The 27828-nt window shown below is 46.7% G+C and overlaps 1 protein-coding gene across 1 annotated transcript in view; it reads left to right on the top strand.

The window, feature by feature from the left end:
- The window catches only part of LOC142297193 (uncharacterized), a 35667-nt gene extending 13966 nt beyond the window's left edge, over window positions 1-21701 (top strand). Inside the window, exons 4-5 of the mRNA XM_075341458.1 lie at window positions 8325-8386; window positions 21501-21701. Of these exons, the coding sequence (XP_075197573.1) occupies window positions 8325-8386; window positions 21501-21701 (263 nt within the window). The remainder of the gene's footprint in view (window positions 1-8324; window positions 8387-21500) is intronic.
- Window positions 21702-27828: the final 6127 nt, after the last annotated feature.

Genomic DNA, 27828 nt, shown 5'->3' on the forward strand with positions numbered 1-27828 from the left:
TACAATTACTCTTGTATGTAAAGTATATTTTGTATGTTATGAAGAATACCATCAAAATTTACATTTAGAAAAATTTAACACAAGATGAACAATATGTACATTTTTAATGTGGATGTGAAAAAATAACATCCTTACTTTATGGATTAATATGCTTATTCTTAATAAAACATTCTGTTTTTGAAGAAAAGAAACATGTTTATTATTGATATTTATTAATAATATTGCATTTTTTCAATAGACGATTAACATTATTAATGTTGTAAGTTTAAAATAAGTTTCCTAAAACATGATAGTAACACAGAAATGTACATACACATACATACAACATTCAGAAAACCATGTTGCTAACAGAAATGTCAGTTTATGATTAACGCATTTGCCCTTTAATACTAGTTTGATTTAAGCTCTTAGATGTTGAGAAAATTTAACCAAGTTCCTATAATAAAAAAAATTTATATTTTTATCTACACAAAACCATCACAATCTTAACAATCATCACTATTATTATTCTCATCAAAACAATTAAAGTAATCAGTAAATAAATTTCTAATTTGTAAACCAGATGTCACGGAATTATGAGACATAGGTTCACCTGTGGGATTAACAACATGGTTTATCTGAAATTCATCATCCACATAAGTTCCTCCTTCATGTATCCGACAGTAATTGTGAAGCACTATGGTAGCCTTGAGTACAGATGTGACAAAGGTTGGCTGCAACTGAATCGTTGTCTGATAAATGCGCCATTTGTTAGCTAAAATACCAAATGCACACTCCACATAACGTCTTGCTTTAGTTAGCCGATTATTAAAGTACTGTTTCCTGTCATCAATGGATCTCCTTGGATATGGTCGCATAACATGTTTGGATAATGCAAATCCTGCATCTGCTACCATCACATATGGTGCCAACGGTCCAGATGTACCAGGTAGGGCAACTGGAGGGGGGATCAATAATGAATTTTCTTGCAGGCGTTGGGCTAATCTTGATGAACGGAAAATACGGGCATCTGAGGCACTACCATAGGCCCCAATGTCTGCATAAATAAATCGGTATTCTGTGTCAACCAATGCCAAAATAACAACGGAAAAAAACTTATGAAAATTGAAATAACGTGACCCAGAGTTTGGTGGCTTTTTAACTCTGAAATGCTTGCCATCCAAAGCTCCTATGCAGTTAGGAAAGTCAACAGAGTCCTTGAAGCCCTTAGAGATTTTCAACCAATCTTCTCTGTTTGGCTGAGGCATCATTTGTTCTTTTAAATGTTGCCATATCATGTCGCATGTGTGACGTACTATAACGGCAATGGTTGATCGCCCCAACAAAAAATCAAAATGTAAAGCACTAAAAGATTGACCAGTCGCCAAGAATCTATGAAAACAAGACAAACAATGATTTACAATTAACACTATGTTTTTATAAATTAAAACAATCATAAGAAAACACAAACATTGAATCAAAAATGAGATTACATCAATAAAGATCAATTACACATTTCACTGTGAAAAATAACACATTTACCCAAATTACAAAAATAACAAATATATTACCTCAGAGTCACCATAAATCTCTCCTCTGGGGAAATGGAAAGCCGCATCCAAGTGTCCTGATGTTGCAAATGAGGTCGTAAAATATTTAGTAAGTAATCAAAACTCTCAACTGACAACCGGCAGTATGAAAAAAACTTATCTGGGAAATTCCGTAACTCAAAAAATAAAGTATGGAAATGACCATGCATAGGCCGCATCATCATTAGTGGATGCACCCACAATCTGGTTCTTCTTACATTATCATAATGCAACATGTGCCGTCTAACGCCAAAACGACGAGATATAATCCAACATAAAAACACTAAGGCCTCCGTGGATAATGGCATTGCCACTATTTTGTCTCAACACATAGGTGCTCCAAGGCATAATACAAGCAGGAAACAGTTTATAGTTAACTTATATTTATGTCCTAATCACATACACCTATGTGTCATTTAATTCCAAGTAATCACCATTATCTCAATGTGTGAAACATGTGAAACACGCACAAAAAACGGACTGCACACGGAACACACACTGACGTATTTCACGCACAGGAAAACGCACACACGTACACACGTATGACACACGATATGCATACGGACACCACACGGAGGGGAAAAACGGACTGCAAATACGGAACACGGACACAAAAAACGGACTACACCAAACGTACGTTTTTTACACGTGAGTGTGGCAGAGGCCTTACTAAGGATTTCAGATGTATGGGCTCCTTCCAGGTCCTTACTGCAGACTATACATTGTAACAGACTCAATACTAAAGACATTAGAATGTACGGACTTCTTTCAGGTTTATATTACTGAGAATTTTAGATGTACGGGCTCCTTTCAGGTCCTGACTGCAGCATATACATTGTAACAAACTCACTACTGGAAAAACTAGACTGTACTGGGTCCTTCCAGTTGTATATTAATGAGGATTTCAGATATATGGGCTCTTTCTAGGTGTATATTACTGATTTCAGAAACTATGGGCTCATTTCAGGTTTATATTAGTAAGGGCAGCAGAATCTATGGGCTTCTTCCAGGTATATATTTTGATGCTATTAGAATGTATAGGCTAATTCCAGGTATATATGAATGAGGAAATCTGAATGTATGGGCTCCTTCCAGGTATATAATGTTGAATCCAGCAAAATGTATGGGCTCCTGTTAGTGACGACTGGTGATGAGTGAACATGCTCGCAACTGCTCGATACTTGATCACTTGAGTTCCCGCCCCGCATTTTTTGCGGCTTTTAGACAGCCAAACATGTTGGCCACTGCAATTACTGTGATTGGCGGACCTCATCACTTCATCGGGTTCTATTTAAGACCTGGTGACATGATGCTAGGCTCACTGTTCTCTGGAATCAGTTTAGGAAGAGTTGTTGTAGGGCGGAGAGCTGACTTTAGAGCCGGCATATAGGTAGTATTAAATTGGTATAGCAGTAATTCTATACTGCTGCTGCACCATTAAAACAAGAGTTCTTCTGAAGACTACATACTGTCCTTTCTTTAGTAAAACCGCTGCTACCAGCATTCAGTGTAGGGATAGTTTGTGTCAAAAAACTGAAGCACAAATCTAGTTGTGCATCATACTTTACATTATTCACTCATGTGGCTCAATAAGGGGTGGGCCTAAAATACAAACCCTAGCTGAAGCAACAAAAGCACTGCCAAAAATACTGTGAACGGCCCAATAGTTATGCACATGGCGACCTACAGAAAATGATCACCTCCTAAGAAGTTACTAAAAAGACAGCGCATGTTTTCGAGTTCGACGCCTGGCCGACCAGCTCCTCCATCCTTTAGATCTGGTTAATCTCGGCCACCAGTTCAGTCTGTGAGGACACTTTGGTCTGCCTCTAATACCTTGGGATTAATCTCCTTGCCCCCGTCAAAAAATGCATTAACAGGCTTCTCTTGAAGTTGGCAATCGAGATATTGCTTAAGGATAGAAGAGCCAGTTCCGGCGTCGGCTCAAACTTAGTGGATGACACTTTATCCAGAAGGGAAAACACATCTACCCAAAAAAAAAATGTATGAGAAGACAAGACCACCACATGTGGATGTATGAGCCTCTATTGTTTGCGCATCTCCAGCATTCTTCAGAGACAGATGGGAACATGGAATGAATTCTGGAAGGGCAGCGATACCATCTAGAATCTATTTTGTAGCCCCGCTCCTGTGACGCTACATCCAGCGACGACTTGTAGGTAAAGAGTAATATTTTTGAGCATTCCTTATGCGTGAGCGGTCTCCCCAAATCCACCTCCCATTTCAAGAAGAAAGGAGCATCATCCTCCCATACAGACAACTCAATCTGGAACATTTTGTATAGCAGGGCAATGGTGTGTTCCAGAGGCTCTCCCCCCAGACAAAGAGATTCAAAGGGCATCAAGGGCCTATAAAATTTTGTGGTGAAAGGGAGTTAATAAAACTCTTCAACTGCTCATAACCAAGCCAAGCTCCCGCAGGAATGCGGTTGTCAGGAAACAAAGAATGAAGGGGCCTCATATCCATATTGGACACTAGATCCCTCATTATGGACACCATGCCACTGGACATGTGAAGAAATATGTTGCCTGTTAAATCTATCGGGAATAAAGAATTATTATGTAAAGGTGTCAGTGGTTCAGGTACAGTGGAAATGCCAAGAAATGGCCTGGCCGGAGTGCATGGGTGGGAAGGGGCTTGCGACCACAAATCTACAAGGGGGGTGCAGTCTGTTTGAGACATCTCCACCTCCACCCAGCGTTTGGAGGATTTGTTATGGTAGAGATCCATAACGCATGTTCCTAATGCAGCAAGGTGATATTTATTGAGGTCTGGAATGCCTGCCCCCCGGCAAGTCTAGGCTTGTTCAGGACTCTATAGGCCAGCCGAGGGCATCTGTGTGCCCAGACGAATCTGGCTATGGACGTTTTTTCATGAAAAAAGGGAAACTGGCAAGGGTATAGGAATTGCCTGAAAAAAATATAACAGGCGAGGCAGAATATCCATCTCTTTATGGCATTTATCCTGCCTAACCAGGATATTGGCAGCTTATTCCATTTTAGGAGATCCGCCTCTATCTTCCCCAAAACTTTAAGGATATTAGCTCCGTACAAGGACAAGACATCAGCAGTCAAGTCAATGCCAAGATATGGCAATGATTTCCCTTGCCACCTAAAGGGGAACAACGCTCGAAGCTGATCGATTACCTGGTGCACGCGGGAAATATTAAGCACCTCCGACTTGTGCATGTTCATTTTAAAATTGCTCTGAGAGCCAAATCTGTGTAGTTCCAACATAATGTTCGGTTAGCTCGTCACTGGATTTGTTATGAACAGCATTAAGTCGTCTGCGAAGAGAGGTAGTTTATCCTCCTTGCACGGAGGCAAGACCCCTTTAATTGATTGGACCTTATTGCGCAGCCAAGTGTTCCATTGTGAGAACATAGAGCAGGTTGGACAATGAGCTCCCCTGCCGCGTTCCGTTCTTGATGTCAAAGGAATGGGAAATACCCCCGTTAACCTTAATCTGAGCAGAGGGGTTTGTATATAGGGCCGAGATCCTGTGTAGCATTGTTTGCTGCAGACCCGCCGCCTCAAGGACCTGGAACATGAACTCCCAGTGCACCCTGTCAAAGGCCTTTTCTGCGTCCACAGACAAGATGCACGTGCGTAATCCAGTCCTCCACACCCTATCAATCAGGGATATTGCACGTATTTTATTATCTCTTGGTTGTCATCCTTTAACAAATCCTATTTGATCAGTGCTAATCAGACAGGGAAGAAGCGGCTACAGTCTCTTTGAGATGAGCTTGGCATACATTTTAATATCTATATTGATCAATAATATTGATCTATAGCTCCCACACTGAGAGGGGTCTTTACCTGGCTTGGGGAGGACAATTATGTGAGCTGCCAGCGCCTGTTTCGGGAATTATCCGCTATTGGATACGTAATTACAAGTGGACAAAAATTGGGGGCTCAATTGGTCAATAAAGCGCTTTTAGAAACCCGCTGTAAACCCATCAGGCCCTGGGCTTTTCACAATCTTTAATGACATCTGTTACATCCTCTAATGAGAAGTCCTCCTCTAGCCCCGTGGTTATTATTGGGTCTAGCTCTGGTAATTTGGTAGAGCAAATATACGTTTTTATTTTCTCTACTAATTGTTGTTTAGGGACGTCGGGAAAAATGTCCCTTAATATTGTATACATTTTGATAATATTCCCTAAAGCATTGTAATATCCTCTTTATGTTCTGGATTTTTTTCCCGTTTATCATTTATGAATGGTACATGAGTAGCCAAGTTGCGTGGGTGTAGTGCTCTGGACAGAAACCTGCAGCTCCTATTCCCATACTGGTAGAACCTGCCCTTAAGGCTGGGGCCACACGGGGATTACTTTGATCCCCTTGCATGACACTCAGCTCACGCTGGCAGTACAGCAGAGCCGAGTGTCATGAGAGTGTCCCTGTGACTGAGGTCCGTTCGTGCGAGCGGACCTCAGCTGCGGGGGGCGGGCCGGCACTGAGGAGGGATTTATCTCCCTTTCTCCTCCGTTGCCGGCTATTGCCATTCTCGCACTGCACTCGCGGTACACCGGTATGCGAGTGCAGTGCGATTTTTCTCTCGCCCCATTGACTTGAATGGGTGCGAGAGAAACAATGATCGCATTACAGTCGCAGAATGCTGCGATTGTGTTCTCGGTCCGATTAGGGCTGAGAAAAGAATCGCTCATGTGCGCTGACACACAGGCTAATATTGGTCCGAGTGGAATCGCACTCCACTCGAACCGTTTTTCTCGCCGTGTGTCTTAGGCCTTAAGGGCCATTTACACGCTGCAACATTGCTAATGATATATCGTCTTGGTCACGCAGCGTGTGACAGGCTGGAGCGACCTTAAACGATCGCAAAAGAGGCAAAAATCGTTTGTCTGACAGAGGTCGTTTATTTATGAAAAATAGTTGTCTGGTCAGTAGCGATGTTGTTCCTCGTTCCTGCGGCATCACAAATCGCTATTTGTGACACCACAGGAGCGACGAACATCTCCTTACCTGCCGTCCACCGGCAATGAGGAAGGAAGGAGGTGGGTGGCATGTTCCAGCTGCTCATCTCTGCCCCTCTTCTGCTATTGGACGGCTGCCGTGTGACGTCGCTGTGACGCCACACGAACCGCCCCCTTAGAAAGGAGGCGTTTTGCCGGCCAGAGCAACGTCGCAGGGAATGTAAGTCCGTGTGACGGGTGTTAGGGATGTTGTGCGCCACGGGCAGCGATTTTCCCATGACGCACAACCGACGGGGACAGGTACGCTCGCTAGCGATATCGGTACCGATATCGCAGCGTGTAAACTACTCTTAAGTCTTTTCCTCCAGCATCGTGTTCTCTGGTCTAAGATGGACAGCAGTTTCTGCCTGGCTGTAGATAATTGACCATATATGTCCTGTGCATATGTGCGTTTGTGGGAAGACTCTAGGTCAGAGAATTGTGAAGAAAGCCTTTTGATCTCCGTTCTTTCCTTTTTAAGCCGACTGCCATGTTTTATGAGGACTCCTCTCAGGACACATTTTAATGCCTCCCACATCATGGACGGGGCAGATTGGTCAGCCATGTGATCCAGTGTGAAGTTTGAGATCGTCTGCGTCAGGTCTGACAAGCATAACGTGTCCTACAATAAGTTCTCATTGAGGCGCCATGTGAATTCTGACCTTTCTGCTTTGCCAAGTTGTATGGAAACATATATACGGACGTGGTCAGACCAAAGGATGGAGGCTATCTTTGTATCTAAGTGGAAATCTAAGAGCGTCTGAGATATGAAGAAATAGTCAATCCTGCTGTAAAGTCGGTGTGGCATGGAGTAGTATGTGTAGTCTCTCGTGTCTGGGTGAAGAACCCTCCAGGCATCCACCAGCTTCAGGCCCTGCAGCTGTCTTTTAACTTTGTGTATAGAGGAGTGAGGATATGAGGACTTACCTGAGGAGACATCCATGGACGGATCCATTGGCAAATTGAAGTCACCACTGAGTATCACAGGAAGGGGACCTGAGAAGTCCTCCAGTAATGTCCGACATCTGGCTCCGAAGCCCTGCTGGTCCTTGTTGGGAAAGTACACATTAGCTATCACAAAATTGTGGGAGGCCTAAGAAACTCTCAGAAAGAGGTATCTGCCAAATCGGTCAATGAGTGAGCCCAAAACCTCAGGAGTGAAAGACTTGCGGACAGCTATGGACATCCCGTGGGACTTGGAGTCTGGGCAAGTGCTGTGATACCAGCCTGGATAGAATTTAGATGAGCACCGAGGCACTGAATCTTGCCTAGTGTGTCTCTTGGAGTAGTAATATGGAGACACACTGTTTATGGGTATTATAACTTATTTCACTTCTTGTGTGAGGGATGTTAAGCCCCCTTTACGTTCAGAAAGCAAAACTTGAGACTATTCACTGTGTCTGAGTAGGATAAATAAACTGATATTTGGGACTGCCACGACTGCCCAGACGAGAAAGAGGGGGAAAAAGTGAGAAAGCATAGACAAAGGTAGAAGACATAAGATAAAAAACATTAATAGTAGACCTTGCGCAAAAGCGCTTGTCTCGACCTGAATGTGCCTAAGGAGTACAGTAAGGTCTGTTCTGCGCACTGTGAAGGGGGAGAAGAAGCTGAAAACAGAGCTCCCTCTCCGACCCTCCTAGCCATTCGAATATAATATAATAACATTGGGGTATTGGGGTAGTGCAACCATTATGTCAATGAAGCCATCAACATACACTTTAACAGTAACTTAATTGTTAAACCTTACACATTAGCAGAGATCATGGAGCGGACTACGAAGAAGAGTAGGGAGAGGTGGGGGATTGGAGGTGAACTGGTGAGTAAGGGGGAAGAATTGGAGAGGAGGGGGTGGAGGGGAGAAAAGAAGGGAGGGGGAAGGGGAGGGGGGAGTAGGGGGGAGGGGGAGAAAGGGGTTTATGTTTTGGGTTTTTTTGTGCAGGAAGAGAGAGCAAAGTCACAGACTATCTACTGTTGTTCTGACTTCCCAGAAAAGTACAAACAGCTCATGAATCTCCATGTCACATTGTTAATGGGTAGAAGGAGGAGGAATCATGGCATCCCTGTCTCAGGGCCAGTGAAAGGGATGTAATGAGACTAAATGGGTCTGTCTTCCAACAATTTGGGGAAGGTGATCCTGAAAGTTTTAGATGTCAAAGAAGGTCTCAAGAAGGGGACCTCTGCGGCCCCATTAAGGTCTGTTTGGGGTTTTTTGTTTGTTCCTCGATCCTGAGGCTTCTTGCCAATTGGGTGGAATCACCGGCAGGTGTAGGCTTTTCAGCCAGTCAGGTAGATCTGTCATTTGTAACTCAAATGTTCCAAGGAACTTAGGAAGGTCCCCAAGGGACCGAAATATCGCTGACTTGCCCTCCTTTGTAGCCACCAGTTGAAAGGGGTAATCCCATCTGTATAATATATTTTTGTCCTGACTTTGATCCAGCAGGGGGCGCAAAGCCCTACTCAGCATGAGGGTGCACCTGGCTAGGTCAGGGAGCAGCGTCACCTGAGAATCCTGGAAAGCAATTAGGCCTTTGGATCTGGCTGCTGCCATAATGCGTTCCTTGGATTTATACAAGTGCACCTGACCTGACATATGACATCTCTGGGCCGTGCATTGTTGGGTGGTTTGGGCCCCAAGCTCTATGAAGGCGATCTCATTCCACAGTGGTTACCTGATCTTCCCTCAAGATCTGAGTGAATAACTGCTGTGCTGCGGCGTCTAAATTGGATGATGGCACTGATTCCTGGAGTCCACGTATGCGGATATTATTCTGCCTATTGCGATTTTCCCGGTCTTCCAGGCCTGCCTCCAGCTCCTCCAGCCTGGTAGAGTAAGGCTATGTACCCACCTGTGTGCGCTCTGCATCGCAGTGTAATGTCACTGCATGTCCGCTTCAGAGCGCAGCTGAAAAGCTCCGTTCTGAAACTTTGCCGACTGCAGAATTTGTGCGCTCTGGATGCTGCCTCTCTCTATAGACAGAATGGAGACAGCATGCAAAGCGCACGAAAGAAGTGACATGTTTCTTTTTAGAACGGAGCGATTTAGCAACATGCAAATCGCTGTGTTCTAAAACGCCACGTGGGCACGGATTATGCACAATCTTCATAGATTGTGCTGGGGACACAGGACACATGCAGTTACGCTGTGGTGCAGAACGCAGCGTAACTGCATGCAATACGCACACGTGAGCACATAGCCAGAAGGTTAAGTATTTCACGGTGCTGCCTTAAAGGGAAGGTATCGTCAAAAAAAAAAAAATTTCAATAACTGAAAAAAATGTAAAGTAATAATGTTTTAATGTTTTGTTTAAATATTATTATTTGTTTTTAATTGAGCAAAATATATAAAAAAAATATATAATAAAAAGTTTGATATTTTCCACTGTTAAACACTGGGGGGAGCAGCTGCTGAAATCTTACAGAAATCCCACAGTAAAAAAGGCTCACATTACATATGAAGTAAAGTGGGCGGAGTCTGCTCTCCTGTGTGTGATGTCACGCCTCCCCCCTCCCAATCTGAGTGTTTACAACAGATAACAGAGAATGACATGTAGGGACATAGTGCAGAGACATTTTGCTGATGACCACAAATGTCTAAAGTGTCACCAAGGACAGCAGGAGTATCCCACAGGATAGGATTAGATACACGGCTCAGCAGACAGTATCACACAGCAGGGGATTAGATACACAGCTCAGCAGACCATATCACACAGCAGAGGATTAGATACACAGCTTTGCAGACATCACACAGGATAGGATTAGATACACAGCTCAGAAGACAGTATCACACGATAGGATTAGATACACAGCCCTGCAGACAGTATCACACAGGAGAGGATTAGATACACAGCTCAACATACAGTATCACACAGGATAGGATTAGATACACAGCCGTGCAGACAGTATCACACAGTATAGGATTAGATACACAGCTGTTCAGACAGTATCACACAGGATAGAATTAGATACACAGCTGTGCAGACAGTATCACACAGGATAGGATTAGATACACAGCCGTGCAGACAGTATCACACAGGATAGGATTAGATACACAGCTCAGCAGACAGTTTCACACAACATAGGATTAGGTACACAGCCCTGCAGACAGTATCACACAGGATAGGATTATATACACAGCCGTGCAGACAGTATCACACAGGATAGGATTAGATACACTGCTCAGCAGACAGTATCACACAACATAGGATTAGATACACAGCTCAGCAGACAGTATCACACGACAGGATTAGATACACAGTCGTGCAGACAGTATCACACAGGATAGGATTAGATACACAGCTCAGCAGACAGTATCACACAGGATAGGATTAGATACACGGCTCAGCAGACAGTATCACACATGATAGGATTAGATACACAACCCTGCAAACAGTATCACCGGTACACACACAGGTACTCACATGCAGTGGCGTGCACACACACACACACACACCAACCCCGGATGGGGACCTTGTGCCACACACACAATCACCCCTGATGGGCACCTCGTGCCACACACACACACAGCAGCAGCGGGCAGAGCGGGGGGAGCTGCGGCGGCAGGCAGAGCGGGGGCTTGGGAGAACGTAGGGAAGGGGTGTCATTGGAGACGGTAATGGCGGGGGGAGGGGCGGCTTATGTAGTGGGGGCAGAGCAGGGGCTGGGGAGAACGGAGGGATGGGTTGTCAGAGACGGTAACGGAGGGAGGGGAGAGGAGGCGGCCCGTACTCACACATCCCGGCGGTTGACAGGGGTAAAGTGGAGCAAACAGCACACGCTGTGAGCTCCACAATAATGGCGCTAATCTCCTCCCTCTGCTGTGATCTGGACAGCCCAGGGGGAGCATCCAGGTCACAGCAGACGCCCACTGTAACGTACTGCATGGGGTCGGATTCCGACTACTGTTCTCTGCACAGGGGCAGCCATAAAGGAATGAGTTACTGTCGTTACACACACAGCAAATCCAGCATGTCAGCCCCCAGTGCCTCCAGTAAAATAAGAATTAAATAAAAACTAAATAAGCTGCGATTTTCATTTTGTATTAGAAATACTTGATTTCATAATCACTATTTTTAATACAAAAATAAAAAAACGCTATACTTTCCCTTTAACTCTGACAGAACTGCATTCTGTGCTCTCTCCACCCCCTTTGTAAACTCCCTCTGCAGGGCATGTGCTCTCCAGCCTGCACACTAGTGATGGGGCAGTCCAGCTCTTTTTGGTGATCCGGTTCCCATGGCTCCGCTCACCAAAAAAAGCCGGATCTTTTGGATCGTTCACAACTCCGTATTAAATGTGTTCACCCCAGGTGAACACATATTTAAGATTATAATAACGCAGCTGAAACCCCGCCCACCCGTGGCTAAACCCCACCCACTTACAACAGACCAATTAGATTGTTGAGTGGGTGGGGTTTCATCCCCTGAACACCAGAGTTTTACGCCCAGTGAGAGCCGTTTAGAGAATTTAGTGGCTCTCACTGGGGATCCGGCTCCTGTCAGTCACAGCAGAAAGCCAGATCGTTCCCGACCGACACATCACTACTGCACACTAGCTTTTCCAATTCATGTTTGGTGGGGAGATATTTAATGTGTTTACTAATGTCAGGGAGAGTCACCTCCTCAGAGTCCATTTCATTCTCACTGGAATCCCGAGAAGCGGTGGCTGGGGAATCCCCTACCTCTGAGACATGTTGCAATGAGGAGTGTTGTTGTTTCCCTGCCGTCGCCATCTTGGCCTGAGCAGCTCGTGTTTGAGTGTGGGTACTGGAGGCCAGGAAGTGATCCATCCTGCTTGTCCCGGTCTCCAGATCTGCCGCTTACTTGAGGAAACGTCTGGGTCTGCCCATGTGAGGTTTGGGCTCAGCTGCACCACCAGTAACAGGCTGAAAGGGAGGCCTGGACCCGGAGCTAAGGAGATGTGTGTCTCACTCTGCCATCGGCAAGAAAGGCCCCAGACAATGTTTATTTTTTATATGGTCACAATGGTTGGACCCATAGCTATGCTGTATAGATGCGGCCATTCCTTTATCTTCTGCTGCAGCGCCTCAGCCTAGACCTTCACATCTCTCATGGCCATATCTGCCTCTTTGAGGCAGGCACAAAGACATGGTCAATGGCAGGGCTGTGGAGTCGGAGTCGTGGAGTCGGAGCTCATTTTGGTGGAGTCGGAGCCGGTATAAAATGCACCGACTCCGACTCCTAAAATATATAATAAATTGGGGACAGTAGTGCAATGCAGAATGTGCTGAATATTTTTTCATAGGAATTTGGGAAAGTTATGAAATGTCCTATAAATGTCTGTTCTATTCCTGATCTAAGGCTATGTGCCATGGGACTCTGTATCTGCAGAGATTTTTCTGCAGCTAAATCCGCAGCATTCCCCCGGAATCCGCACCTTTTCATAGGTGCTGATTTTGTTCGGATTTGTCGCGGATATTGCGATTTTTTTTTTTTACATTCAATTGAATAGGCAAAATCCGCAGGTAAATTCGCAACAATAATTGACATGCTGCAGATTATTCCGCACGGAAATCCGCATGATTTTCCGCTGCGGAAAAATCCGCAGCGTGGGCACAGCATTTCCCAAATGCCAAAGAAATGGCTGGGGAGTAGCTGTGCTGCAGATTTGTGAAAAATCCGCGGCATTTCCAAAAGAAATCTGCGGCAAAATCCGCGCATTTTCCGCAGCGTGAGCACATAGCCTAAGGCTGCATTCACACACAGCGTTTTTCGAGGATACGTTTGTCAGCTGCAAAATCAGATCAGCTTTTAAAAAAACTGCATCACCTGAAAGGTTTTTGAGCTCATAAATAATGCTTTCAATAGCAAAAGCAGATTAGAAAAAGGCCACACAAACTGACTGCTCATTGTTTGTGAGGATCCTCACAAAACGCTGTGTCTGAATGTCCTATCTTGAAACCCATTGCCTTTGCTGGGATGCCCAGAGTCACTGCATTTCACTGAATTATTTTGCCATCAATGTTCGATATGTTTGTAACAAGAAAGAAATTGTTATCAAGTCACTGGCAGTAAAAGATACTAAAGCTCATCACACCAGCCAGTTTCTCCAGGCCTTAGGGGAAAAAGTTCTGCAAGATTAGAAACTCAAAAAAAACCAAACAGGTTCTTGCTATTGTAACGAACAATGCTTCAAACATAAGTATAATTAAACTGATGAATGAGAATAATGAACAAAATCTAGAAGAAAATTTAGGTTTCAGTATGTGTGAGATGGAGCCACAGCGCTGCTCATGTAACTGAGGAACAAATAGATATTACAACAGATGAACAGCAAAATGATACTTAAGGATTAGATGATCTTGTTGAAGCTGCTTCAAAACACTTTCCTATTCATCACATGTGCTGTGTTGTGCACACGCTGCAGCTGGCAATAAGAGAGTCTGCAAGAGGGACCCCAGTTTCACACATCCGGCTTTTCGCCAGTTTGGCAGATGCAGCGCACTCCAGTACAGTGTATACAGTACAGTGGTAGTGCGACAAACGCCGGTCATATGCTGTCATGTGACCGGAACATGTGACCCGGAAGTTGCGGTGCTGCCACTGTACTGTATCGTAATATACTGGCATGCGCCGCATCCGCCAAACCGGCGAAAAGCAGGATGTGTGAAACTGGGCGGACATGCTGGAACTCTAATTGGAAAAGTGAGGAAGTTGATTATTGCCGCCAAAACCCCTAAAATTGATTCCATCTTGAAGAGATGTGCTGGGAAAGGGGCAATTGTGGATCAAGCCACTCGGTGAGGCAGCACTTATTTAATGACTGAGCGATTGCTTGAACTAAAATCGTTTCTTATAGATATGGTGAACCCTCAAGTAACATTAAATGAAGGTCAATGGACACAGGTGGCTGAATTGAAGGAATTGCTTAATCACCCATTTACCGTGACTAAAAAATTACAAGCTGAGGATTTAACTCCTGGCATTTTCATAAGGGAGTGGAAGAACTTGCTATTTTGCCTGTCCCAAAGAGGAGGTTTAATCGCAGATGGCATTTCTGCTTCAATGAAACGGAGAGAGACACAGCTATTGGAAAATAACATTCTTCTGGCAGCTGTTTATGTGGACCCAAGTCATCGTATACTGCTTGATGATCAACAGCTTACTAAAGGAAAAGAAGCTTTGAGTGAGGTAGCAGTTAGGATGAGCGGCTACAGGACTGCCAGGTGCAAGAGGACTTGGGGCCTGACAGTGCTACTGCTGCCATATCTTCATCCTCATCAGATGAGGAGTTTAACTTTGACAAGTATTTGGATGACATGGAGCAGGCAAAGCGTTGCCGCAAGGAAAAAGATTTCACTCTGTCTCCTATAGCAGCAGATTGACTAGATTTCAGCAAAATTTTTCACTTGCTCTCAAAGAAATAGAAAAATTTAACCGTTCATCAAAAATGACTGCATGAGACAATTCCTTTATACTAGGAAATTGTTAGAGATATTGCCCATGTGGTTACGGCTTTGCCTCCAACCCAAGTTACTGTAGAGAGGTTGTTCTCTAGCCTTAAAATTATTAGGTCAGATTTGAGGTCATCTATGAAGGAGGATCTGATGGAGGCAATTCTATTTCTTACAACAAATTCATAGACTGCACAAATGTTATTTAGTATGCTTTTGTTGAAAACTGTTCTTTGCTACTTACATCATGTATTAAGCCTGCGACACACATCCGTGCCGCCGGCACGTTTGTCATTTTTTACACGTACCGGCGGCACGGAGACACGTTAAGCAATGCTACCCTATTGTAGCAGGCACACACACGTAAAACCACACGGAACGTGTGTCCGTGTGCGTTTGTACGTGTGTGCGTTTTTCAAAGCGCTCACATGTCAGTGTTTTCTCCGGCAGCACGGGTGTCACACGGCCCGCACCCATACCACACGGGTGTAGTGTGGATGCGGTCCCGTGTGACACGCGCCGGAGAAAACACACGTGTCAGTGAAAAAAAAACAAAAACATTTACTCACCTTCTCCAGCCCTCCTATCTGTGCCACTGCTGCCACTTGCTGCCGACCGCCGCTCATTATGCTCATTTAATATTCACTTCACTGCCTGGCAGCAGCAGCAGCGGGAGGGCTGGAGCCGAAGATCAGCACCACAGACAGCAGCGCGGACAGCAGGAAGGACCAGGTGAGTATGTAAATTACCGGTTCTACGTGTGCTATCGCGGATAGCACACGTACAACACACGTGGCCCGCACGCACCAGAGACACGTACTTACCTGCACGCAACATGCAGGGGAAATACGTGTCTCTCGGCACGTGCGTGATTTTCACGTGAGTGTGGCAGAGGCCTTATATAGTGTTATATATAACACTACGTAATTTTATATATATATATATATATATATATATATATACAGTCAGGGCCAGAAATATTTGGACAGTGACACAAGTTTTGTTATTTTAGCTGTTTACAAAAACATGTTCAGAAATACAATTATATATATAATATGGGCTGAAAGTGCACACTCCCAGCTGCAATATGAGAGTTTTCACATCCAAATCGGAGAAAGGGTTTAGGAATCATAGCTCTGTAATGCATAGCCTCCTCTTTTTCAAGGGACCAAAAGTAATTGGATAAGGGACTCTAAGGGCTGCAATTAACTCTGAAGGCGTCTCCCTCGTTAACCTGTAATCAATGAAGTAGTTAAAAGGTCTGGGGTTGATTAGAGGTGTGTGGTTTTGCATTTGGAAGCTGTTGCTGTGACCAGACAACATGCGGTCTAAGGAACTCTCAATTGAGGTGAAGCAGAACATCCTGAGGCTGAAAAAAAAGAAAAAATCCATCAGAGAGATAGCAGACATGCTTGGAGTAGCAAAATCAACAGTCGGGTACATTCTGAGAAAAAAGGAATTGACTGGTGAGCTTGGGAACTCAAAAAGGCCTGGGCGTCCACGAATGACAACAGTGGTGGATGATCGCCGCATACTTTCTTTGGTGAAGAAGAACCCGTTCACAACATCAACTGAAGTCCAGAACACTCTCAGTGAAGTAGGTGTATCTGTCTCTAAGTCAACAGTAAAGAGAAGACTCCATGAAAGTAAATACAAAGGGTTCACATCTAGATGCAAACCATTCATCAATTCCAAAAATAGACAGGCCAGAGTTAAATTTGCTGAAAAACACCTCATGAAGCCAGCTCAGTTCTGGAAAAGTATTCTATGGACAGATGAGACAAAGATCAACCTGTAACAGAATGATGGGAAGAAAAAAGTTTGGAGAAGAAAGGGAACGGCACATGATCCAAGGCACACCACATCCTCTGTAAAACATGGTGGAGGCAATGTGATGGCATTGGCATGCATGGCTTTCAATGGCACTGGGTCACTTGTGTTTATTGATGACATAACAGCAGACAAGAGTAGCCGGATGAATTCTGAAGTGTACCGGGATATACTTTCAGCCCAGATTCAGCCAAATGCCGCAAAGTTGATCGGACGGCGCTTCATAGTCAAGATGGACAATGACCCCAAGCATACAGCCAAACCTACCCAGGAGTTCATGAGTGCAAAAAAGTGGAACATTCTGCAATGGCCAAGTCAATCACCAGATCTTAACCCAATTGAGCATGCATTTCCCTTGCTCAAATCCAGACTTAAGACGGAAAGACCCACAAACAAGCAAGACCTGAAGGCTGCGGCTGTAAAGGCCTGGCAAAGCATTAAGAAGGAGGAAACCCAGCGTTTGGTGATGTCCATGGGTTCCAGACTTAAGGCAGTGATTGCCTCCAAAGGATTCACAATAAAATATTGAAAATAAAAATATTTTGTTTGGGTTTGGTTTATTTGTCCAATTACTTTTGACCTCCTAAAATGTGGAGTGTTTGTAAAGAAATGTGTACAATTCCTACAATTTCTATCAGATATTTTTGTTCAAACCTTCAAATTAAACGTTACAATCTGCACTTGAATTCTGTTGTAGAGGTTTCATTTCAAATCCAATGTGGTGGCATGCAGAGCCCAACTCGCGAAAATTGTGTCACTGTCCAAATATTTCTGGACCTAACTGTATATATACAGTTAGGACCAGAAATATTTGGACAGTGACACAATTTTCGCGAGTTGGGCTCTGCATGCCACCACATTGGATTTGAAATGAAACCTCTACAACAGAATTCAAGTGCAGATTGTAACGTTTAATTTGAAGGTTTGAACAAAAATATCTGATAGAAATTGTAGGAATTGTACACATTTCTTTACAAACACTCCACATTTTAGGAGGTCAAAAGTAATTGGACAAATAAACCAAACCCAAGCAAAATATTTTTATTTTCAATATTTTGTTGCGAATCCTTTGGAGGCAATCACTGCCTTAAGTCTGGAACCCATGGACATCACCAAACGCTGGGTTTCCTCCTTCTTAATGCTTTGCCAGGCCTTTACAGCCGCAGCCTTCAGGTCTTGCTTGTTTGTGGGTCTTTCCGTCTTAAGTCTGGATTTGAGCAAGTGAAATGGATGCTCAATTGGGTTAAGATCTGGTGATTAACTTGGCCATTGCAGAATGTTCCACTTTTTGCACTCATGAACTCCTGGGTAGCTTTGGCTGTATGCTTGGGGTCATTGTCCATCTGTACTATGAAGCACCGTTTCGATCAACTTTGCGGCATTTGGCTGAATCTGGGCTGAAAGTATATCCCGGTACACTTCAGAATTCATCCGGCTACTCTTGTCTGCTGTTATGTCATCAATAAACACAAGTGACCCAGTGCCATTGAAAGCCATGCATGCCCATGCCATCACGTTGCCTCCACCATGTCTTACAGAGGATGTGGTGTGCCTTGGATCATGTGCCGTTCCCTTTCTTCTCCAAACTTTTTTCTTCCCATCATTCTGGTACAGGTTGATCTTTGTCTCATCTGTCCATAGAATACTTTTCCAGAACTGAGCTGGCTTCATGAGGTGTTTTTCAGAAAATTTAACTCTGGCCTGTCTATTTTTGGAATTGATGAATGGTTTGCATCTAAATGTGAACCCTTTGTATTTACTTTCATGGAGTCTTCTCTTTACTGTTGACTTAGAGACAGATACACCTACTTCACTGAGAGTGTTCTGGACTTCAGTTGATGTTGTGAACGGGTTCTTCTTCACCAAAGAAAGTATGCGGCGATCATCCACCACTGTTGTCATCCGTGGACGCCCAGGCCTTTTTGAGTTCCCAAGCTCACCAGTCAATTCCTTTTTTCTCAGAATGTACCCGACTGTTGATTTTGCTACTCCAAGCATGTCTGCTATCTCTCTGATGGATTTTTTCTTTTTTTTCAGCCTCAGGATGTTCTGCTTCACCTCAATTGAGAGTTCCTTAGACCGCATGTTGTCTGGTCACAGCAACAGCTTCCAAATGCAAAACCACACACCTGTAATCAACCCCAGACCTTTTAACTACTTCATTGATTACAGGCTAACGAGGGAGACGCCTTCAGAGTTAATTGCAGCCCTTAGAGTCCCTTGTCCAATTACTTTTGGTCCCTTGAAAAAGAGGAGGCTATGCATTACAGAGCTATGATTCCTAAACCCTTTCTCCTATTTGGATGTGAAAACTCTCATATTGCAGCTGGGAGTGTGCACTTTCAGCCCATATTATATATATAATTGTATTTCTGAACATGTTTTTGTAAACAGCTAAAATAACAAAACTTGTGTCACTGTCCAAATATTTCTGGCCCTGACTGTATATATATATATATATATATATATATATAAATATATATATATATATATACCGTGTTTTTCCAAAAATAAGACCTCCTCCAAAAATAAGCCCTAGCAGGGATTTTCAACATTTTTGGAGAAAAACTTAAATATAAGCCCTCCCCCGAAAATAAGCCTTAGTCGCGGATCAATAATGAAGTGTCCCTGCAGCTAAAAAAGGTTATAAATACCGCAGGACACTTCATTATAGACAGCGGCACCCGGCAATTACACTCACCCAACACTCAGCGGCAGGACCTGCAGTGATCACACACCCGCACACATCAACTCTCACACGCACACACACACACACACACACATACATACAATCAGATCTCACACACACACCAGATCTCACACACAGTCAGATCGCACACACAAACATCGGATCACACGCAAACATCAAATCACACACACACAAACATCGGATTGCACACACATCGGATCGCGCACACACACTCACCTCATCCAGCGACACCGATCTCTTCTCGCCGGGAGAATCCTGAGGCAGTGCAGTGGAACGCAACGAACAGGACCTGCGGCCGGACACGTGACTTGCTCTCATTCCTGCTGCCGTAACTGCTGGATGTGATGTGATGTGTGTTTGTGTGTGTGATCTGATGTGTGTGTGTGATCTGATGTGTGTGTCTGGGATCGGCTGTGTGTGTGCCTGCAATCGGCTGTGTGTTTTTCTGCGATCGGCTGTGTATGTCTGTGTTCGGCTGTGTGTATCTGTGATCGGCTGTGTGTGCCTGTGATCGGATGTGTGTATCTGTGATCGGCTGTGTGTGCCTGTGATCGGATGTGTGGGTGATCTGCTGTGTGTGTCTATCTGCTGTGTGTCTGGGTGATCTGCTGTGTGTGTGATCTGCTGTGTGTGCCTGCGATCTGCTGTGTGTGTCAGCTAGCAGCAGGGTAGGACGGCGTGCAGCACCGACCGGAGATCACAGGGAGGACCCGAGAGCCACGCAGAAGTCCTGGTCTGGTGAGTATGAGTCTCCTGGGAAGTGGGGGGGGGGGGGTCTGCATTTTTGGGGGGTAAACTTACCCCCAACCGTGTTTCTCCAAGAATAAGACCTCCTCCAAAAATAAGCCCTAGTGCTTTTTAGGGGGGCAAAAAAATATAAGACGATGTCTTATTTTTGGAAAAACACGGTATATACATACATATATATATATATATCATTACGTAGTGTTTTATATAACACTATATAATACATGATGTAAGTGGCAAAAAACAGTTTTCAACAGAAGCATACTAAATAATAACATTCAGTATAATGCTTATATTTAAGTGAAAAATGTATTATAGTACAATGTGAACATCAGACATTTAATCATTTTTATGATACAATAATCAAGATACTTAGAACATAAAATATATTTATTGGAATACAACTTTAGAACACAAAAAACTAATAAATTGTAAATATGTAATACAATATGTAATAAGTAGATTTTGGGTACTCACCGTAAAATCTCTTTCTTGGAGCCTTCATTGGGGGACACGGAGACCATGGGTTGTATGCTGCTGCCACTAGGAGGCGACACTATGCAAAAAAGGTAAACTCCTCCTATGCAGTATACATCCACCAACTGGCATTATTCCTCAGTTAGTGAGAAAGCAATAGGAGACAACAAGTAAAGAACGAACAATCTTACGGAAGTGAACATTAGAATCAACATTCAACAGTAACATGTATCCAACACAAGGGCGGGTGCTGTGTCCCCCAATGAAGGCTCCAAGAAAGAGATTTTACGGTGAGTACTCAAAATCAACTTTTCATTGATCGCTTCATTGGGGGACACAGAGACCATGGGACGTCCTAAAGCAGTCCCACGGGTGGGTCTATCGTTACTCTCAGGGCTGACCTCGGTCCACTGCAGCCTGCAGAACGCGTCTACCGAGGCTCGCATCAGAGGATGCGAAAGTGTGAACCCTGTAGAATTTCGTGAAAGTGTGGAACGAAGACCAGGTTGCAGCCTTGCAAAGCTGCAACGCCGGGGCGTAGTGACAGACCGCCCAAGAGGCTCCCACTGCCCTGGTGGAATGGGCCGTAATCCTGAGTGGGCGCACTCTGCCCCTTACCCGGTAGGCTTCTAGGATGGCAGAACGGATCCATCGCGCAATGGAGGACTTGGAAGCGGAGAGGCCTCTGCGCGGACCGGATGGAAGCACGAATAGAGAATCTGACCTTCTGAAATGAGACGTCCTGGAAATGTACAGGTGGAGGGCTCTGACCAAGTCCAGCTTGTGGAGAAGAATCTCATAAGGGTGAGACGGGTTCTGGCAAAAAGAGGGAAGAACAATGTCTTCGTTAAGGTGGAAAGAGGAGACCACCTTCGGAAGAAAGGACGGGACTGGCCGAAGAACTACCTTATCCTGGTGGAAGACGAGATAGGGAGAGCGGCAAGAAAGCGCCGCTAGTTCAGATACACGCCTGATTGACGTGATGGCAACTAAGAAGGCGACCTTCCAAGAAAGGAACGTTAGAGACACCTCCTGAATAGGTTCAAAGGGGGAATGCTGAAGAACGGACAGAACTAAGTTAAGGTCCGAAAGCTCCACTGGAGGCTGGAAGGGGGGGGAACAGAATGAGCGGCCCCTTGAATGAATGTGCGAACCTGTGAGCGAGAGGCAATCCTCTTCTGGAAGAGGATGGAAAGAGCAGACACCTGACCCTTAAGGGAGCTGAGTGCCAACCCTGCATCCAGACCGGACTGCAGGAAAGACAGCAGAACTGGTAAGAAGGTCATGGCTGCGACCTGGTTAGATTCACACCAGCGGAAGTAGGCCTTCCACGTACGGTGGTAAATGCGGGAGGAGGGTTTCCGTGCTCTAATCATTGTTTGGACGACCCTTTCTGAGAATCCTGAGGAAGTTAGTACTGCGGCTTCAACAGCCATGCCGTTAAATTGAGCGACTCTGAATTCTGGTGGAGGAATGGTCCCTGAGTGAGAAGGTCCGGGATGTCTGGTAGTCTCCACGGGACGTCGGCGAGAAGGTGCACGAGTTCTGCATATGGACGACGGGGCCAATCCGGGACCACGAGAATCACCAAGATTCCTTCTGATTTGATCTTCTTGATTAACCTGGGGATGAGCGGAAGCGGGGGGGAAGAGGTACGGCAGAGAGAACTGCGTCAAGGGGATCCGTTGCGACCGCCAGCGGATCTCTTGCTCTGGACACGAACTGGGGCACCTTGTGGTTCCACCTGGAGGCCAAGAGGTCCACGTCGGGGGTCCCCCACCTGAAGCAGATCTGCTGGAAGATGCTGGGATTGAGGGACCACTCTCCCGCGGCGAGGCCTTCTCGGTTGAGGAAGTCGGCGGCCCAATTGTCCACTCCCGGAATGTGGACGGCTGAGATCGCTGGGATGTTCGGTTTGGCCCAGTAGAGGATCTGAGACACCTCCTTCATTGCTGCTCGGCTGCGTGTTCCGCCTTGGTGGTTTATGTAAGCCACAGTTGTCGCATTGTCGGACTGTACCCGAATTGGGTGTCCGAGGAGCAGGGTCTCCCAGTGTAGGAGAGCCAATCGAACCGACCTGAGCTCCAGAATGTTTATGGAAAGGGTCGTTTCCGGCTCGGTCCAGCGACCTTGAACTGTAAGGTCTTGGAATGTGGCTCCCCAGCCTAGTAGACTGGCGTCTGTCGTAATGACCTTCCATCGAAGAGGAAGAAATGATCTCCCTTGGAGGATGAGTGGGGAGCGTTTCCACCATTCCAGTGACTCTCTGACTCGAGGAGGGAGCCACCATTTTCCCGAGAATGCTCATGCAATACCGGAGAGAGCAATGGGGAGGGCGTTGGAGGTTCCAAATTCCCTTGAGAATAGCCGAGAGCTTGTCCTCGGGCAGGAGAACTTTCACCTGTGCAGTGTCGAAGACCATGCCAAGGAATGAGATGCGTTGTGCCGGGATCAGAGATGACTTTGGTCTGTTGATCAACCAGCCGAGACGGGTTAGAGTATCCAGGGTGATGCTGAGACTTTCGCGACACTCCGATGCCGAGGGAGCTTTGACTAAAATGTCGTCCAGGTACGGGATGGCTAGGATTCCCCGGGTCCGAAGAATAGCCATGACGGTTGCCATTATCTTGGTGAAGACTCTGGGAGCCGTTGAGAGCCCGAATGGGAGAGCTGTGAAATTAAAGTGTTGATCCTGAACCGCGAAGCGTAAGAATCTCTGATGAGCTGGGAAGATCGGAATGTGAAGATAGACGTCCTGAATATGCACCGAACAAAGGAACTCCTCGGGTTCCATGGATGCAATCACTGAGCGTAGAGACTCCATGCGGAAGTGACGGAGACAGACACGCTTGTTGAGCCGCTTCAGGTCCAGAATGGGGCGGACGGTGCCATTCTTTTTTGGAACAACAAAAAGATTTGAAAACCCCAAAACCAGTCTTGAGTGGGGACGGGAGTGATGACCCCAAAATCTCGCATGGACTGGATGGCCGCAAAGAAACCCCTGGTGAGGGAGGGATCCTTGGGGGGTTGGGACTTGACGAAGCGTGAATGTGGGAGTGAAGAAAACTATCTTGTAGCCGTAACAGACGACGTCTCAGACCCAGGCGTCGTCTATCACGGAAAGCCACACGCTTCTGAACAGCCGGAGGCAACTGCCGACCCTGGATGAGAATCCGGGAATGGGAGCCCAGTCATGCGGAGGAGAATCTGTTTGGATCTGGAGCTGGAAGTCTTGGACTGCTGGCCACGGGAATGCCAGGAACGCCAGGAGGGTGTTGCTTTAAAGGAGGGCTTCCGTTTCTCTTGACGTGATGGCGACCGCTCTCGATGGGTGCTGCTGTTGGCAGCAAATTGGCGAAAGGGACGAAAGGGAAAAGACCGTCGTTTGGGAGGGGCTCGAGGGACCTTTCGCTGAGGAAGGAAGGTACTCTTACCCCCTGTTGCCTCAGAAATGATCTTGTCCAGTTTTTCTCCGAAGAGTCTGGCCCTGAAAAAGGGGAGACTGGTGAGGGACTTTTTGGATGCTGAGTCCGCGTTCCACGCCTTAAGCCACAAGGCTCCGCGGATTGCGGCAATGTTACCGGCTGCCAGTGCTGCGGAAGCAGCGGAGTCGAGGGACGCAGTAACCAGATACTTTCCGGCATGGGCGATCTGATCTGCCAGGTCCGCCAGCTCAGGGCCGGGAGCTTCAGACAGGATACCACGTCAGAGTAGCTTTGCCCAGGCGGAGATAGCCTTGGAGACCCAGGTGGATGCAAAGGCTGGACAGATGGCAGAAACGGAGGCTTCAAAGGCCGACTTGGCTAGGGATTCTATGGTCCTGTCAGAGGGGTCTTTAAGGGAGGCACAGTCAGAGAGTGGCAAGGTGGTACTAGAAGAAAGTCGGGAGATTGCAGGGTCCACTGCAGGGGACGCTGACCACTTCTGAAGTTCCGGTGCAAAGGGGTAAAGGATCTGTGCTCGCTTGCGCTTCTGGAAACGCTTGTCGGGATGTTCCCACTGTCTAGAGAAAATGTCGTCAAATTCCCTGTGGTTGCCAAAGACCCTTGGCGGTTTTTTGGCCCTTTTGAAAGGAACCGACTGACTGGCAGGGGTCGGATCTACATCCTTTACCTCTAGGGTCTGGTTGACGGCAATAACCAGACTGTCCATCATGCTGCTCAGCTTAGAGATATGTTCAGAGTCCAGATCGGAGTCCAAATCAGGGTCCTGGTCCGAATCCGGTGCTGCCGCAGATGAGGTAGGAGAGGGAGAGTGTGCCGCTCTGGAGGCCGTGGAGGAGAGCTGGAGGACGATCCCGAGAAGGACCGCTTCCTAGACCTCTTGTGCATCCTGCCCTGCCGGGCTAGTAGCGCTGCGGGCTCAGACTCGCTCTGGGCCACCGGGGGGGCTCCAGAGGTGGAGGCGGGTAGACGCTCTAGGGTTGAAACCAGGGTTTGAGATACCTTAGTTAGGTTGTCCACGGATTGCGAGAGAACTGCAGCCCACTCAGGTGTGGGGGTCGAATCCTCGTTACGGGCGGTGGGGGGCTCCGTAGTAGTCATGCTGGGGGTGCTGCAGGCTTGGCAGATGGGTGAGGACTGCACTGAGGGAAACTTCTTTAAACAAGAAGTGCAGGCGAAGTGTAGGACTATGGCCTGTGGCTGCGAGCGGGAGGCTCTTGTGCTGGACATGAGACAGGAAAGTGAGAGAGAGTGAGAGGTAGAACAGACAGGAGGATGCCAGGTGGATGGGGTACTGGGGAAGGAGCTGCCTCCCAGTGGCAGGGCTTACCCAGGTTCTGGCGTCCTGTGTTCTGCTGGCGCTGTGTCCGACTGCAGGCAGAGGGAGCAGAGGTGGGGGCTCCGGGAAGCTGCAGGGGTATGAGGGCGGTGGCTTCACGTGTTATGCTGCCACCGCACACAGTAGCAGCAGGGAGCTGCGATGGCACTGGAGAGGCAGTGGGAGCACCCGGACAGGGGGGAGCAGGAAAAGGGCGCGCAAAACTGGCGCGCTGCAGAAAGAAACCTGCAGGGATTGGCTCAGGGACAGCCGGGAGGGAGAGCGCCCGTGATTGGTCGGAAAGGGCGCGCAGAGAGGCCTGCTGTGACTGGCTGCTGGAGCAGGCGGGACTGCTGGTGAGCAAGAACTCGCGCGATAGGCTGGCCAGGAGGGGGCGTGTCTCGGACGGGAGCTAGGCCTGGGAGAAGCCGGGGACTAAATTAGCAGTGAGGCCGCAGGGGAATCGGTGGGCAGCGCCGAGGACGGGGCCGGGACTGTGAAAGGAGGGCATGCGCGCAGTCTGCGTGGAGGGGAGCTGACCCAGGGTAAGAGATTATATATATATATATATATATATATATTATATATATTTTTTTTTTTAAAAAAAATACGGCGCCCCCCATGGCCCGGGGAACGGGAGGGTACCTGTCCCGACGGCTGATAGTCCCTCTTTGATCCTGGAATGGATATAGGGAGACGGGAATCGGTCATCCTGATCCTCAGACGGGTGACCGGAAGAATCCTGTATTATTTTCGTCTCCCCTCCCTGATCAGGCCGACTGTGAAAGGCGAGCGTGCAGGGGGAGGGGGGCAAGGACCATCCGCCTGTCTTTCTGTGCGGATGCCCCCCAAACCGTCTTGAAAGTGTTAGGGGGGTAGGGTCCTGCCAGACAGACACGGAAGACAACAGTAGTGGCGGACGGACCCCACTTCTGTGCGACCGGTCTCTAGGGGGGAGAGCAGGGTGAGCGATTACAACCTGTCGCCCGACGAGCTGTGTCTGTAAAAGAGAAGAGAAAATATTAAAAATACTAACCTGGGGGGCTGAGAGCAGCCCCAAGTGTGTCCACCTCCTATGGACACTAAGCTTAAACTGAGGAATAATGCCAGTTGGTGGATGTATACTGCATAGGAGGAGTTTACTTTTTTTGCATAGTGTCGCCTCCTAGTGGCAGCAGCATACAACCCATGGTCTCTGTGTCCCCCATGGTCTGTGTCCCCCATGGTCTCTGTGTCCCCTGACTCCACAGCCCTGGTCAATGGCATTTTTATGCCTAACTGAAATGAGCAGATATGGCTGAATATGATATCCAACAGCAGCACAGTGACTCAATTTGCATCAGTACAGTCAAGGCCCTTTCTGTGCTTATGTACAAATTAAAAGTTCTCTAGGCTTTCAGATGTAAGACCTGACTGAGCCACTGACATGCAGATCAAATACAATGTGAACCCAGCCTTAGGCCTCCTTTACACATCCGCGTTTCCAGTATGTGTGACATCCGTTTTTACATGTTCCGGAGTCACGGACACATGCAGACCCATTAAATCAATAGATCTGCGCGCACATGTGTGGTTTCACATGGAAGTGTGTCCGTGTGCTCCACACAGCGACATGTTTGTTTTCTGAGGACACAACGGATGTCACAATGAGGTGGTCAGTGCAAAATGTTTGTGTCTTGCACGCATGTGTAAAGGAGGCTTTATACAGGACTTTGTGTTATTTGATGGATTTCCTCCCACACTCCAAAAACATACAGATAGGGAATGTAGCTTGTGAGCCCCAATAGGAACAGCATTGCTGATGCATGTAAAGCGCTGTGGAATTAATTTTGCTAAATAAGTGAATAAATAATATTTCTTAAGTATCTGATAAACCAATTTTATTAATAAGGCCGGGGCCACAAGGGGCACTAGTGTGATGCTCGCATGACACTCGACTCACGCTGGCAGCACAGGAGGAGCCGAGTGTCATGCTAGTATTCCTGCTACTGAGGTCCGACCCTGCGAGCGGACCTCAGCTGCGGGGGACGGGCCGGCACTAAGGAGGGGCGGGCCAGCGCTGCCGAGGGGCGGGCTGGCATGGAGGAGGGGAAGGTGGGATTTCTCTCCCTCTCTCCTGCGTAGCCGGGTATTGCGATTCTCGCTCTGCACACGCGGTACACCGGTGTACCCCGAGTGCAGTGCGACTTTTCTCTCGCCCCATTCACTTGAATGGGTGCGAGAGAAAAGAGTCTCACATTACTGTTGCAGCATGCTGCGATTTTCTCGGTCCGACTAGGACTGAGAAAATAATCGCTCATGTGTGCTGACACAATGGCTAGAA

This window comes from Anomaloglossus baeobatrachus, chromosome 3 (assembly GCF_048569485.1).
Source record: "Anomaloglossus baeobatrachus isolate aAnoBae1 chromosome 3, aAnoBae1.hap1, whole genome shotgun sequence".
In the NCBI taxonomy this organism is placed as follows: domain Eukaryota; kingdom Metazoa; phylum Chordata; class Amphibia; order Anura; family Aromobatidae; genus Anomaloglossus; species Anomaloglossus baeobatrachus.